Source organism: Trichechus manatus, unplaced genomic scaffold, assembly GCF_000243295.1.
Source record: "Trichechus manatus latirostris isolate Lorelei unplaced genomic scaffold, TriManLat1.0 scaffold00147, whole genome shotgun sequence".
Taxonomy (NCBI): domain Eukaryota; kingdom Metazoa; phylum Chordata; class Mammalia; order Sirenia; family Trichechidae; genus Trichechus; species Trichechus manatus.
The window spans coordinates 2542186-2555860 of NW_004444083.1; the positions used below are offsets into that span (position 1 = coordinate 2542186).

The following is a 13675-nucleotide window of genomic DNA, read 5'->3' on the forward strand; positions in this document are numbered from 1 at the left end:
AAACACCACCAATGGATCAAATATTTGTGAGAGACAAGGTTCTGGATGACTGCATGTTTGATACTTTTCTACAATTTTGTCAGGATGAGAAGTATAAGGAAGCTGGCTGGTCGGTCCTGCTTTTGCTAGACAAAGTGGTGACAGAAAGGGATGAGCTTAGGGCTTCATACTCACAGCTCAAGCGCCACATAAAAGGCCTGAAAGTTGCCACTTGTGCCCTGAAAGAAAGCCTTATTTCTTATAGTAACAGAGCTGATACTGCCAAAAACCAAGTGCAGAGTTTTATCCTAAGAGTGGCTGAATTACAATGCCAACTGAACTCCCAACTTCAAACAGTGTCTGAAGTTAAAGAGAGGGCGCTGACTGGGAAGAAATGGGATCCTGAAACTTGAGATGGGGACATATGGGCAGATAATCAGGAAGCTGGGGACACTGAGCCCCTAAATTCCACTGAATCACTCCCCTGCCAACAGAAGCAGCCATCTTATTCCCATCTGAAGAGATTACTCCATCTTTGTCTGCTAAACTACCCTCCCAAGTAAAATCATTATCCCTTCCACCCCTATCTGATGGAGATTAACCCAGCTGTGCCTGAAGAGTTTTTGTCTGAGGTATCCCGTGGGGCGGCACCTGGGGTGTTGCCTGGGGCATTGCCTGAGGCAGATACCTTACAAGACATCAGTGAATGTCCCCAGGACCCACCTTACCACCCATTTTTGCTTCCAGACCAACACTGAGTTCCCAATATGGCACTATTCCTAGGGGCAATCAGCCAGCAACCTGGTGGCAAGAAGATTACACTGGACCTCTTCCATCATGGAAAGGGCAGTGTATTGTTCTTATTGGAACAGACACTTACTCTGGATATAGATTTGCCTTACCTGCACCCAATGCTTCCGCCAAAATTACCATCCGTGGACTTACAGAATGCCTTACCCATCATCGAGGTATCCCACATAGCATCACCTCAGATCAAGAGACTTAGTTCACAGCAAATGAAGTACAGCAATGGGTTCATGCTCATAGAATTCACTGATCTTACCATGTTACCCATCATCCTGAAGCAGCTGGCATGATAGAACAACGGACTGACCTTCTAAAGACACAATTACGATGCTAGCTAGGTGGCACTACCTTGCAGGGTTGGGGCATTGTTCTCCAGGAGGCTATATATGCTCTGAAACAGCGTCCAGTATATAATAAATAAATATTTATAATCCCCTCCCATAACTTCTACTATCTTAGATTTAGATTCAATAAACACTTGAATATCTATGTTATTTGACGAGAAACGCACTGCCAACTTCCACTGGTTGACTCAGTTCAAAGCATACTGGCCTTTCCAAACAGGTATTATTATTATTATTTTACAGCTGTACAAATTGAGGCTCAGAGGCACCTTCCTTGACCCAGGTTCTCAACCTGCTGAGCCCAAATCTGATCCTTTTTGTACAAGACCACTGCACTTCGAGAAATATTTAATAAGCCCCTTCCAGATTTTTTAACTTCCCTACCTAATGGCAGTTTGGGTTAGATTATTTAGTCTTTAAAAAAGCTTAAAACAAACGAATACAAAACTTTGAAAATACATGATACTTTCTGGCACTGGATCAAGATGAATTCAAAAAGCTCATTCATTAACTTTGAACTGATAATTCTCCATAAGATCTAATACTATCCTTACACTTGTAGAAGTCCACTATTCTGTACTGAGAATGACCATCACTTATTCTAGTTTATAGCACAGGATGGTTTAGGAAATAACCAATAGGGTCCTGTTTAATCTCATAACAGACTGAGCTTAATACATCAAATAAAATGATACCTGGATATTCCAGCACAACTGTGACAACATGTGAATCTGGAAACTAAAAACAAAATTTTAGAAACAAAAGGGTTTTTATTCGTGGCAGTGCTTGTTTCTGGTTATACAAATAGCTCCAATCTTTCCCAAAGGTGCAATGTACCTGCCCCAAAAGCCTGAATAGCTGTCTCATAAAGTAAAGCCTATTTAAAACATAGTTATAACTGTAGGAACAATCACTGTGTATCCACACTCCTAAATATTTGCAACTCCAAAAACTCTTATACAGAAGTGGAATTGAAAAAAATATGTTGATAATTTTTGTTATATCTCTCTCCTCCAACAGACTGTAAGTTTTACATAAAGGTAGGAAATAATGTCTGTTTTTTTCATATCTTCATATCACTAGCACTCAAGGACAGTTCCTGGTAGACAGGAAGTGATTAGTAAATATCTGCTTCAAGAATGAAGAATGAGTCAACCATGAATGTTAACAGAGGAAAAGTATATAATGGGTCTATTCTATATATTTTTTTAATAGTCTAGCAAGATATTGCTGTTGTTAGTTGCCATCAGGTCGATTCCAACTCATGGCCATCCCATATGTGCACAGTAGAACTGCTCCATGTGGTTTTCAGACTGTGACCTTTCAGAAGCAGATCACCAGGCCTGTCTTCCGAGGCACTTCTGGGTGGGTTCAAATTGTCAACCTTTCAGCTAACAGTCGAGTAGTTAACCATCTGACCCACTCAGGGACACCAATAATCAAGCATACAGATAATCAAGCACTGTCAGTCAATGGATGATTTTATCTCTACATGTAGACTGTATGCCTGTGGCTTATCAGAAGTACTTTTTATTCTCAGTCCGAAAACATAATAAGGAAGGTTAATCTGTTACTAGAAAAGAAAAACTAACGTTTGAAAATAAAATTATTTCTACATTTTCTTTTCTATTGAATTATCTAGAGAACTGTTCACCAGCACTCCTTCCATTAGCCTTGATAATTAAAAACTAACTCAATAGTGAAATTCCTTTAATGAGAGGATCATGACTTATCACACTATCACAAAAAAGGACATACAGAGAAAACCACTACATTTTTATGTAACTTTTTGACACAAAAGAAAACATTACAAGAAATATTTGAAAATATTTTGTAAAGTATTTTACTTTTGGAAAAATGTCAAAAACCATTTTAGCAAAAAATAAATACAAAGTGCTTCCCTGTACAATATTTTACTAACATTAGGCATACTATCTTCTAGAACCTAATAATACACATATCTGCTCCACCAAATACATTGTAGGAGTCTGTGAATACTAAGGTAATATTCAAGTAATCTGTAAACCATTTCTATAGAAACTAATGACATACTCTGCAAGTAAATATTAAGTATGTCCTTGATACATATTTATTAATAGTAATAATAATATTTGCTTACCACATCAATATATTTTATTGATGACTAAAATACCATGAATGATGTTGCCATTGTTTTTGTGATTTTCCGAAACAATGAATAATTCTTGATAAAGTTCTAAACAGAAAATGAAATCTTCCCTAGATATATACATGTGGTAAAAGCTAACTGCATTGATGGTCTCAATTAATGGCTTCCCTGTATCCATGCCCTTTGCCCTGTAACCTGGCTGTCCCCCTCTCACTCTAACTTTGGACTTGGCAGCATGACTTGCTTTGGCAATAGGATATTCACAACCGTAAGGCAAGCATGTAAAACAGAATTAAGTTATACACACAAATGATTGTAAACAGGTTTTTCCCACATATAAATGTTTGGACAAACATTCAAAGCATCCAGCATGCAAATTAATTCTTCTTTATGGAAAGAGTTCGACACACTGCAAACCATTTAACATCAGCCAGAAACGCCCTCCAACTGTGACAACCAAACATGCTCCCTGAACACCAAAAGTCAACCCTGAGGGTAGGGGAGCAATCCAAGACTACTGCTAAAGCCGAATATACTTTCTAAACTTTCAATTTCTAAAATACGTGTCTTCAGATATGAAATCATTCATGCACAAGATGTATGACAGTGCCTTGTTTATCCAATATTTATATGTGATTGAATGTGCTCCTTTCCAAACCACTGTTTTTGAAAGATGACACTCAAAATATGGCAACATATTTTGAAATGGAAATTAAGATCTGTGTCCTTTTCTCTAGGTATGCTACACTTAAAAATTAAATGCTTAGAAAGATAAACTGATTAATACTTGCTGTACTCAAAGAACATGAAGTTTTTGTTACAAATGAAGTTATACCAACCCTTCTGTACTTCCTAATATCAATCCTCACCCTCTCTACATCTCTTAAGTTTTCAGGAACACAGCAACTAATACCGCAAAGAATCAAAGTATATCTAGTCCAATATTTTGGTTCTAAGATGTCCCTAGAACGCTAAAAGGAGGTATGTTTGTCTTCCTTAACAGTCATTTAAAAAGTTGATATATATTCTCTAGCAGAGCTATATCTTCCCTGCCAGGTTAAGTCCTAGTCACTTCTGAAACCAGCAGCTGTTTTACCTCCTTCTGTCAGACTTTCTCAATTCCTTCCTATCCACCGACAGACTAAGTTTGTATTCTGTATTACTTCTAAATCTTCTTACTCTGATCATTAATTTTCCAATACCTGTTATGATTATTTGTTACGCATCTGTCCGGCCCACTAGACTATGAGCTCTTTGCTGGCTAAGCCATGTGACACATCTGTAACTGCATCCATAGCATCTAGCCCAGTGACTTTCATGGTGAGTGCTCAGTAAATGTCTATCAAATTGCATGCCTCCTTGTAGGATTTAAGAAGATTCATTAATTTGTTCCACTCATTTCTAATGTTACATTTTCTTTCAAATTCTTGATATAATGAGTTCTCTAAAATCAAAAATTTCCTTTTATATAATCTAAATTTACTTTGACTTTACAGCCTTTAAAAATGTGCCTTCAGTATTAGTATTCTGAGACCAATCTCTACCTAGCCTTATCTACTAACACGTTTACATGCTTTTATACCCACTCCTCATTTATTGACATGGTTAGGCTCCAAAGACCAGGTCATTATGTGAAAATCAGCATTATGCAAAAATGGAGGATGACTACATTATTACATAACTGACAAATTACATCATGAGGTAACTGTCAAATTACATCACTACAGAATTGTCAAATTACTAAGAATCATGGCCCAGCCAAGTTGACACATAACCTTAACCATCACAGCCAGCATTACTCTCGCCTCGCACCTCAGCATTCATTACTGCCGGACATACATCATTAATGCACAAAATAGGTGGATGGTAGATGTTTTACTATTGTCATAAATGCAAAATGTCAGATAACAAGAGAGTCGGTAAGTGAGGAGTAGGTGTACTTACTTCTCCAATGGACAGTCACCTTTCCAGATTTGCTACTCTGGCTTTATCTACTGTCATTATATTTCAAAGAACAGGATAATATTCCTTATTTTATTTCTGACTCCACTCTGATTTCCAAAACTCTGCATACTCAGCCAACAGTCTAAGAAAATAACTTTGAGTTTGTAGTGCTAGGCTAACCCCCAAATTTTATACAAATAGTTTAAAGAGATTAATCCCAAATTTTAAACGAATAGATCAAGTTGTATTTAATCAGTAAACATCATATTACTCTATACTTACTCTCATTAAAAACCTTCTGCCAGATTTTACCCTCTCAGCTACCCTGAGGTTTTCCTTCATTGTACCCACGTCAGTTTGGATTCTGACTACTCAAAATAGTCACTGGCAAAATATGGAGACCTTGAAGTGTGCTCACTCCTCTAAATCATTTATTAAAAAATATGTCATAGCCTTGAATTTACACTTTAGAACCAAAAACACATGGGCATCACAAATAGGCAAGTTAAGCTGAAGATACTACTATCAAATTGCTGGAAAGAGAGGCAGACTGCAAAATGCTTGCATATATCTTCTGAGGGTAAAAGAGAGATTGAAACTAATAAAATCTTAACACTTAACTTCTTTTAGGAGCCCTGGTAGTGCAATGGTTAAGAGCTCAGCTGCTAACCAAAAGGTCAACAGTTCGAATCCACCAGCCGCTCCTTGGAAGCACCATGGGATAGCTCTACTCCATCCTATAGGGTCACTATGAGTCAGAACTGGGTTTGGTTTGGTTTTTGATAACTTCTTTTATGTCTATTAAGGATGATATTAAAGATATACAACCAGGATACTCCAACTGGGGTAATATTTCCTTTCCAGGAAGTGATAAGACTTTCCTATGAAATAATAACGTCTATCACTCAAAAAGGAACCCTGGTGGCACAGTGGTGAAGTGCTCAGCTGCTAACCACAAGGTCGGTGGTTCAAACCCACCAGCTGCTCTACAGGACAAAGACGTGGCAGTCTGTTTCCATAAAGATTACAACCTTGGAAACCCTATGGGGCAGTTTTACTTTCTCCTATAAGGTCACTATGAGTCAGAATCGATTTGACGGCAATTCAGCTTGGGGGAATCACTCAAAAAAACAATTTACTACTTTTCACAGATTGTATAACCTCAGAAGTCCCACCACCAAACGCAGTACACAGACTATCTACATCAAAATCACCTAAGAATGCTTATTAAACACACAATTTTGGGTCTTACTCCTGATCTACGGAAGAGTAAAAATGAACATTAAACAAGTACTTTAAGTGACTCTCACACACACTTAAATACGAGAACCAGTAATGAACAACTGTGGTCTCCAAAGTGAGTGTGCAAGATGATCTACTGCATTGCAGAAAGAAAAAACCACAGGTTATTTTTACCTGTTACACTTTCAAAAGTTCTGTATTTTTACATTATGCTATATACATATACATACTTACATACAATAGATTTTACATATTATTACAGTGGCAACTGTATTTCATTTCTAATGTTTTAAGTTTTTTTAACTGCTTTGAATTCACTATTTGAAATGTTAGATTTTATAAATATCACCATAGTAACTGATTCAGACAAGGATCACTGAAGCACCTCTCACTTTCACTGGGTGAAGGACTACAGAATCTAGGATATTCACATGGTCTAGAAGTATCATCCCATGGATTATTCATTAATTACAAAGATAAGACCTAAGTAATCAATCCTCTTTTTTTTTTTTCTTTAAAATACTTACTCTTTAGGAAATGTAAGAGTATTTTACGTGTCTCTTTTTCTTTAATGCTAAAGGATCCTGGCATACTAGTACTTCTGGGATGCACTTCTCTGATGCATGGACACTAGGATGACAGGACTAAGGGACAGATTATGGATGCATTAAAGAGAGCCAAGCCTTTTCACCTCCATTTATTTAAGCGTTCTGAAATACCATGAATATGATCATGGCTTTAAAACAGATACAGCAGAAGTTAAGGAAGCAAAAACACACATATACCAACACAGACAATGCACACACCTTACAATTCTGCATTGTTAAGAGCGGAAAACAGATCTAAGTGCGTTTGGGTGTCCTTTCTTTGCACCACTAGGAAGCTCCAATGGCTGTGAAAACTAATGTGAGCTGCCCTAAAAGATAAGAGTATATCAATCAAGAGTCAAGGCTTGCCTGTGAAGGATAAGGGAAACAGCCAGGATTTATTTACACAAGGTTTTAGTTGTTAAAGCTTCTCTCACATATACAACTGACAAACACCATGGAAACTAACATGGTATCATAAATTTAAATGATAAAATAAATGAAATCACTACTCTTACTCACAGCAAAACATACAACTTAAAACATGTAACTGAAAGCCCATTAAAGCAGAGTAGAAGGAAAATGCTCCCCTCCAAATCTTTACTCTTACCTGGTTCTAACTAGCCTCATGCAGAACCACGGAACTACTAACCCTAACGAACACCTTCTAAACATTAAATATCACATACGTACCCAAAGTTTAAAATTTAGCATAGAGGAAAGAAGGAGGGTAACTCCAGTGAAAGCTGTTCACATAACAGCTTAAAAGATGTTTAATACAGTACCACAAAGCTAATTCTCTTCCTTTTTTATATTTTTCTGGTCTTATAAAGCAAAGAGTACAGTTACTCCATTACCTAGATGTTCTCCCAAAACACCTTTTACATTCAACACAGATGAATTTTAAATACACATTTTACCTCATGTTAAGGTAAAGCATATAGTAGATATTAACTCCAGAATATAGAATATAAACTTTTTTACAGTAAAATTCACCATTCTAACCAAACAACTTAAATCTTATTAAAATGACCGCCAACAAAAAAAAGTTGAAAATTGTAAAAACACTTACTTCATTTCCATGTTTTTGCAGAAATTCAATTTCCTGTTGTGTGAATGTTGTCATGGAGATGGATTTCACCCTGTGTGGTGGATTTAACCCTCGCCTAAAAGATAAAATTTTTTTTTTAATTTACTATTATATACTGTAAGTTTTAAAATTACGCAGCTAATAATTCAAGACATTTTTTAATTAGCACATTTAAACTTGGAACAGTGTTTCCATTCCATGAACTAAAAAGTATTTTAAAATTATTCAAAATATTAATCCTCACAATAGATAAGTCTTGGTTAGAAACCAAACTCAAACTAGGAAATATATCTGAAAATAAGTTCAGGTAACTACCTAGTTAGAAACCCATGGTACCTGTAACACTTGAGTTTCTAGGAAATACAAATATTATTTTACTGAGTTTCTGATGGAAGAAGAGTACATATGTGAAATGCTCTACGGTAAAGAGTTCAAGAAGTAATTACTAAAAATATTTTCATATTTCCTAAGAAAGAGACAACAATGTGTTAAGTTTGGAGCTACATAAATATTCTTAACAAATATGTACCACCTTTAAGTAAGTTTGAGGCTAATTCAGAAAACCATGAAAATTAAACCAAGGAAACAAGCTATCGGTAAAGTGCCACCTCTCTATTAATTCAAGCAAGGATTTATAATAAACATTTTCAATCACCTCAGGAGGCAGTAAGTGTTCAAGAAGAAACTTTACGGATATTGAGAAGGGATTCAAGAAACAGGTGGATACATGATTCACTTTTAAGGCCCCTTACAACCCTGAAGCCTTTCTTGTATGGATGGCCTTAAAACGATTTTAATCTCCGAATTTCCTGATGAAGCTTTATCATGCACATGAAAAGGTGAACAGAAACACACAGAGGGAAAGTAAGAACTACATACTCTTTGTCCAACTATCACAAAGTGACCTATGCCATCCACAAGAATGAAATTCAGTACAAGTAAAAAAATGTTAAAATGGCAAATGTTTTGTTACCTAAAAAGAATAAGTTTAAATAATCTGTGCAAAGTAACAAATAACCAATGCCAAATTCCATAAAATTATTTTGGAGTCATGTCCTCTGGTAAAGGTCACATTTGGAATGCAGGTTCTAAGGCAGATTAACAGTATTTTTATGTAATTTCTTACAGTCATCATGCAATCATCCGTGGTAATTAAATGAGATTTAATGTCAATCTAAAATAAATGAACCAAAATTTTCTAAAATATTGCTCTGAAAATATTTTTGAATAATTACATATGGGTATGTAACAATCTAAAAATTCATAAGTTTCCATCAAAACACCAAAACTGGAATTATCAAGAGCTTCTAAACTTTCGTATCTTGCTTCTTCTTTCCCTTCTTCCTTTTTTTCACTTGTCAGAGACGGATGGAAAAATCTTTCAGATGGTGCTCAAAACTAAATCAATTTATATTTTATCTGCTGTTTCACATTTTGAGGTGGAGAAAGTTTAACTTGTCTTTTGTTTTGTTTTTGCTTTAAATTTTAAGTTAATAAATTATTTTCCTTCTAGCTCCTGGTAAGTTATAAAATATGGAAACAAAGATTTAACAAGAGGAGTTAAAAACAAAGCAATTTTATCCCAGTGAAACTTTCAAACTTAAAAACTTCAAACTTTCTTCCAGGCAACATGGGGCTATAGGCAGAAGCACCACGTTGTCTCTCTACAGCAAAGATCCAAAAAACTAAGCCAAACAGAGAAAACGGCAATCCTGAATCCGTAAGCATCAAATGAAGAGATAAAGAACTCAGCCAAGCACCAAATGGAATAAGAAACTGACAGAGAACAGAGGGCGAGGAGAGATACATGCAGATGTCCCCTATCAGCTAATGTAGCATGGTTCTGCCATCTTGGACTCCTATGAGAGACCAGCAAACGGGGGTACGAGAAAGCAATTTCACGGAGCTTCCAGCAGGAGACAAAACAACCGGTAACCAGCAATATACGCTTTCCCACCTCCCACCCTTCTTCACCCCACTCGGCCTCCTCTGCTTCCTGCGGCCACAGTCTCTTGGCCAGGAAGCATCAACTTCAACCCTGTGTTGCTTGGATTCCACCTACCCGCACTGGCCGGCTCCCTAAGTGCCATTTATTGGCTGCTGGTGTTGCTTTTTTCTGCTCCTTTAGATTTCTTCCTTACCTCTCACCACCGCCCCATGCTTTCTCTCAAACACCTGGCTCCGTGTGCCATCTTTGCTTCTTCCTAAAAGGCTGTGAAATGTCACTCAAATCTGAGACCACTTCCCAGCCCGTGCTGCCATGCTGCTGGGATCTTGGGGCTTTTTTGTTTGTTTTAAACTGTTTGTTTGTTTTCATTTTCTTTTCTCAAATTGGGAGCCCATTCTAGCCAGGTAGTACTGCGTGGCGGGATCCCTAAGGGAATTTTATTTTGTTTTTTTGTTTTTTTTTGTTCTCTTTTTTGGGGGGTTTTTCTTGTTCTCTATTTTTTTTTTTTATTTGTTTTGTTTTCTTTTCTCTCCTTTTCCATTTTGTCTTCTTCATTACTCAGTTTCTCGTCTCTTTATACTTTCTTTCTCTTCCTGTCCCCTGAATACCTGGCACTGAGTGACACCTCTACACCTTCTAGCCAGACTGTACTTCACGGCCTGGGAGCAACTTCCCCAGACCTTGCAGCCGCACCAGTGGGATCCCTGGGAGCTTTGCTGTTCTTTTTTCTAACTTTTATTTATTCATTTTTTTCTTTTCCTTCCTTTTTTCTTCTTCTCCTTTTTGTTTTTCTCCATTTCATAGACTCTTATCTCTCCACCCCAAAGGCAAGCTCCCCTAGCACTCTTTTTTGTTTGTTTCTATGTTTTTGGCTCCTATTCCTCTCTCTCCTCTCTCCCATACCCATCTTAGCGCAACACATCACAATCTCCTCCTTGCATCCTGCCTACCTGCACCATGCAGTTAATATCATACCACCAACTAGCCCAGGCACGGCCTACCAGAACCTACCTTGCACTGATTACCAGCCCACCCTGGTGGCCGTAGTAAGTGCCACAAACAACCCACCCCAGCAACTCCTCTTCAGCTAGACCTGCCCTGCCCATATCTGAGTGACTGACCCTGCCAACTGGAGAAGGAGGCAAAAAGTATCGTACCCACAGACGAGCAAACAACAAAGAACACACAGCCTGCCTGCTCAGACATAGCCAAAAAACAAAAAACAAAAAAACAGGACAAAATAAACAAATCTACAATCAACAAACGAGAAACATAACTACTGAATGCCTGAAGACAGCAAACAATATCAAAACATTTACAAAAACAGGGCAGGATGGTTCCAGTAGGCGTCCAAAATAAAACACCACATGACTTTCCAGTAGAAGAAAAGCCACTAGAACTACCTGATAGGCAATTCAAATCTCTAATATTTAGAGCTATCCAAGAGTTGAAGCAAAAAACAGACAAAAATGAGGAAAAAATAGATAAATTCATGGAAAAGGCAGACAAATTCACGGAAAATACAGACAAAAAAATGGAAGAATTCAGGAAAATAATGCAGGAACGAAATGCCAAAATAAATTTACAGCTAGAAATCATACAAAAACAACAGTTAGAAATCCAAAAGATAAACAACAAGATTTCAGAAATGGACAGTGTCACAGAAAGGCTGAGGAACAGGTTTCAAACGGCAGAAAACAGGATCAGCAAAACTGAGGACAAACACTTGGATACAACTCTGTTTAAAGAAAAATCAGAAAAAAGCACGAAGAAAAATGAAGAGACCCTGAGAAATATGTGGGATACAATCAAAAGCAAAAATCTGCAAGTGATCCGAGTTCCAGAACAGAGGGAGAAAACAGAAAACACAGAGAAGATCACTGAAGAACTGTTGATAGAAAACTTCCCCAAATCATGAAAGATGAAAAGTTGACCATCCAAGAAGATCAATGAACCCCATATAGGATAGACCCCAAAAGGAAATCACCAAGGCATATCATAATCAAATTCGCCAAAACCAAAGACAAACAGAATCCTGAGAACAGCTTGAGAAAAACAAAAAGTCACATACTGAGGAGAAACAATGAGACTAACCTCAGATTATTCACCAGAAACCCTGCAGACAAGAAGGCAAATGGGATGACATATATAAAACCTTGAAAGAAAAAAAATTGCCAGCCAAACTCTCATTTAAACATGATGGTGAAATTAGGACATTTCCAGATAAACAGAAATTAAGAGATTATCTAAAAACAAAACAAAACTTACAAGAATTAGTAAAGGGAGTCCTTCGATCTGAGAACAAACAACTTCAGCTCACAGGCTGAATCCAGGACACAGGATCATACCAACCAGATACCAACCTAGGAAATGAACTCTCAAGGACTATCCAAAACCAAAAGAAATACAACAGAGAATCAGAGCAGTTAATCTGTAAATGACAACATCAGAACGATAAAAGAGGGAATAAATGGTGTGGGTATAGAACTTCCAAATGGACAGGAAGGCATGGTGATACCAAGTAATAACAGACAGCTTCAAACTTAGAAAGATATGGGTAAATTTCACGGTAACCACAAAGAAAGTTAACAAACTTATTCATAAAAATAAAGAGGAAAAACGTAAAAAGTCTCACTAAAAACAAAATCTACAAAAACAAATGAAAAAAATATCCACAAACAAAAGGAATTCAGCACAGGAGAGTAAGAGGAAGAAAGAAAATGTCAGCACCACAAAAAGTAGCACTACAAAATGACAGCAATAAACTCACACCTATCAATAATTACACTGAATATAAATGGCCTCAATGCACCCATAAAGAGATGGAGAGCGACAGAATGGACACAAAAACAGGATCCATCAATATGCTGTCTACAAGACACACACCTTAGAAACAAACACATGAAATCATTGAAAATCAAAGACTGGAAAACAATACATCAAGCAAACACTACCAAAAAACAGCCAGAGTGGCAATACTAACCTCAGATAAAACAGACATTAAAAGAAAATCCACCGTAAAAGACAAAGGAAAACACTATATAATGATTAAGTGGACGATCCATCATGAAGACATAACCATAATAAACATCTACACACCCTATGACATGGCTCCAAAATACATAAAACAAACTCTAACAGCACTGAAAAGAGAAATGGACAGTTCCACAATAATAGTAGGAGACTTCAACACACCACTCTCGGTAAAGGACAGAACACCTAAAAAGAAACTTAGCAAAGATACAGAAGACGTAAAGGGCACAATCAGCCAACTTGACCTCACAGACATACACAGAACACTTCACCCTACAGCTGCAAAGTACCCATTCTTTTCCAATGCACACAGAACATCCTCCAGGATAGACCACATCTTAGGCCAGAGAGCAATCCTCAGCAAGATCCAAAATGCTGAGCTAATACAAAGTATCTTCTCTGACCACAAAGACATCAAGGTAGAAACTAACAACAGAAAGAGCAAGGAAGAAAAATCAATTACATGGAAACTGAATAACGCCCTGCTTACAAACCACTGGGTAACAGAAGAAATCAGAGACGGAATCAAAAAATTCCTAGAATCAAACGAGAATGAAAACACATCATACCAAA

The 13675-nt window shown here is 37.1% G+C and overlaps 1 protein-coding gene across 6 annotated transcripts in view; it reads right to left on the minus strand.

Moving 5' to 3' along the window:
* Nucleotides 1-13675, minus strand: part of AGFG1 (ArfGAP with FG repeats 1) — a 91525-nt gene that overhangs the window by 53485 nt on the left and 24365 nt on the right. For all 6 annotated transcript variants that reach the window (XM_004385822.1, XM_012558225.2, XM_023740092.1 and 3 more), the window contains exon 2: nucleotides 8104-8197. In XM_004385822.1, coding sequence (XP_004385879.1) covers nucleotides 8104-8197 — 94 coding nt within the window. The remainder of the gene's footprint in view (nucleotides 1-8103; nucleotides 8198-13675) is intronic.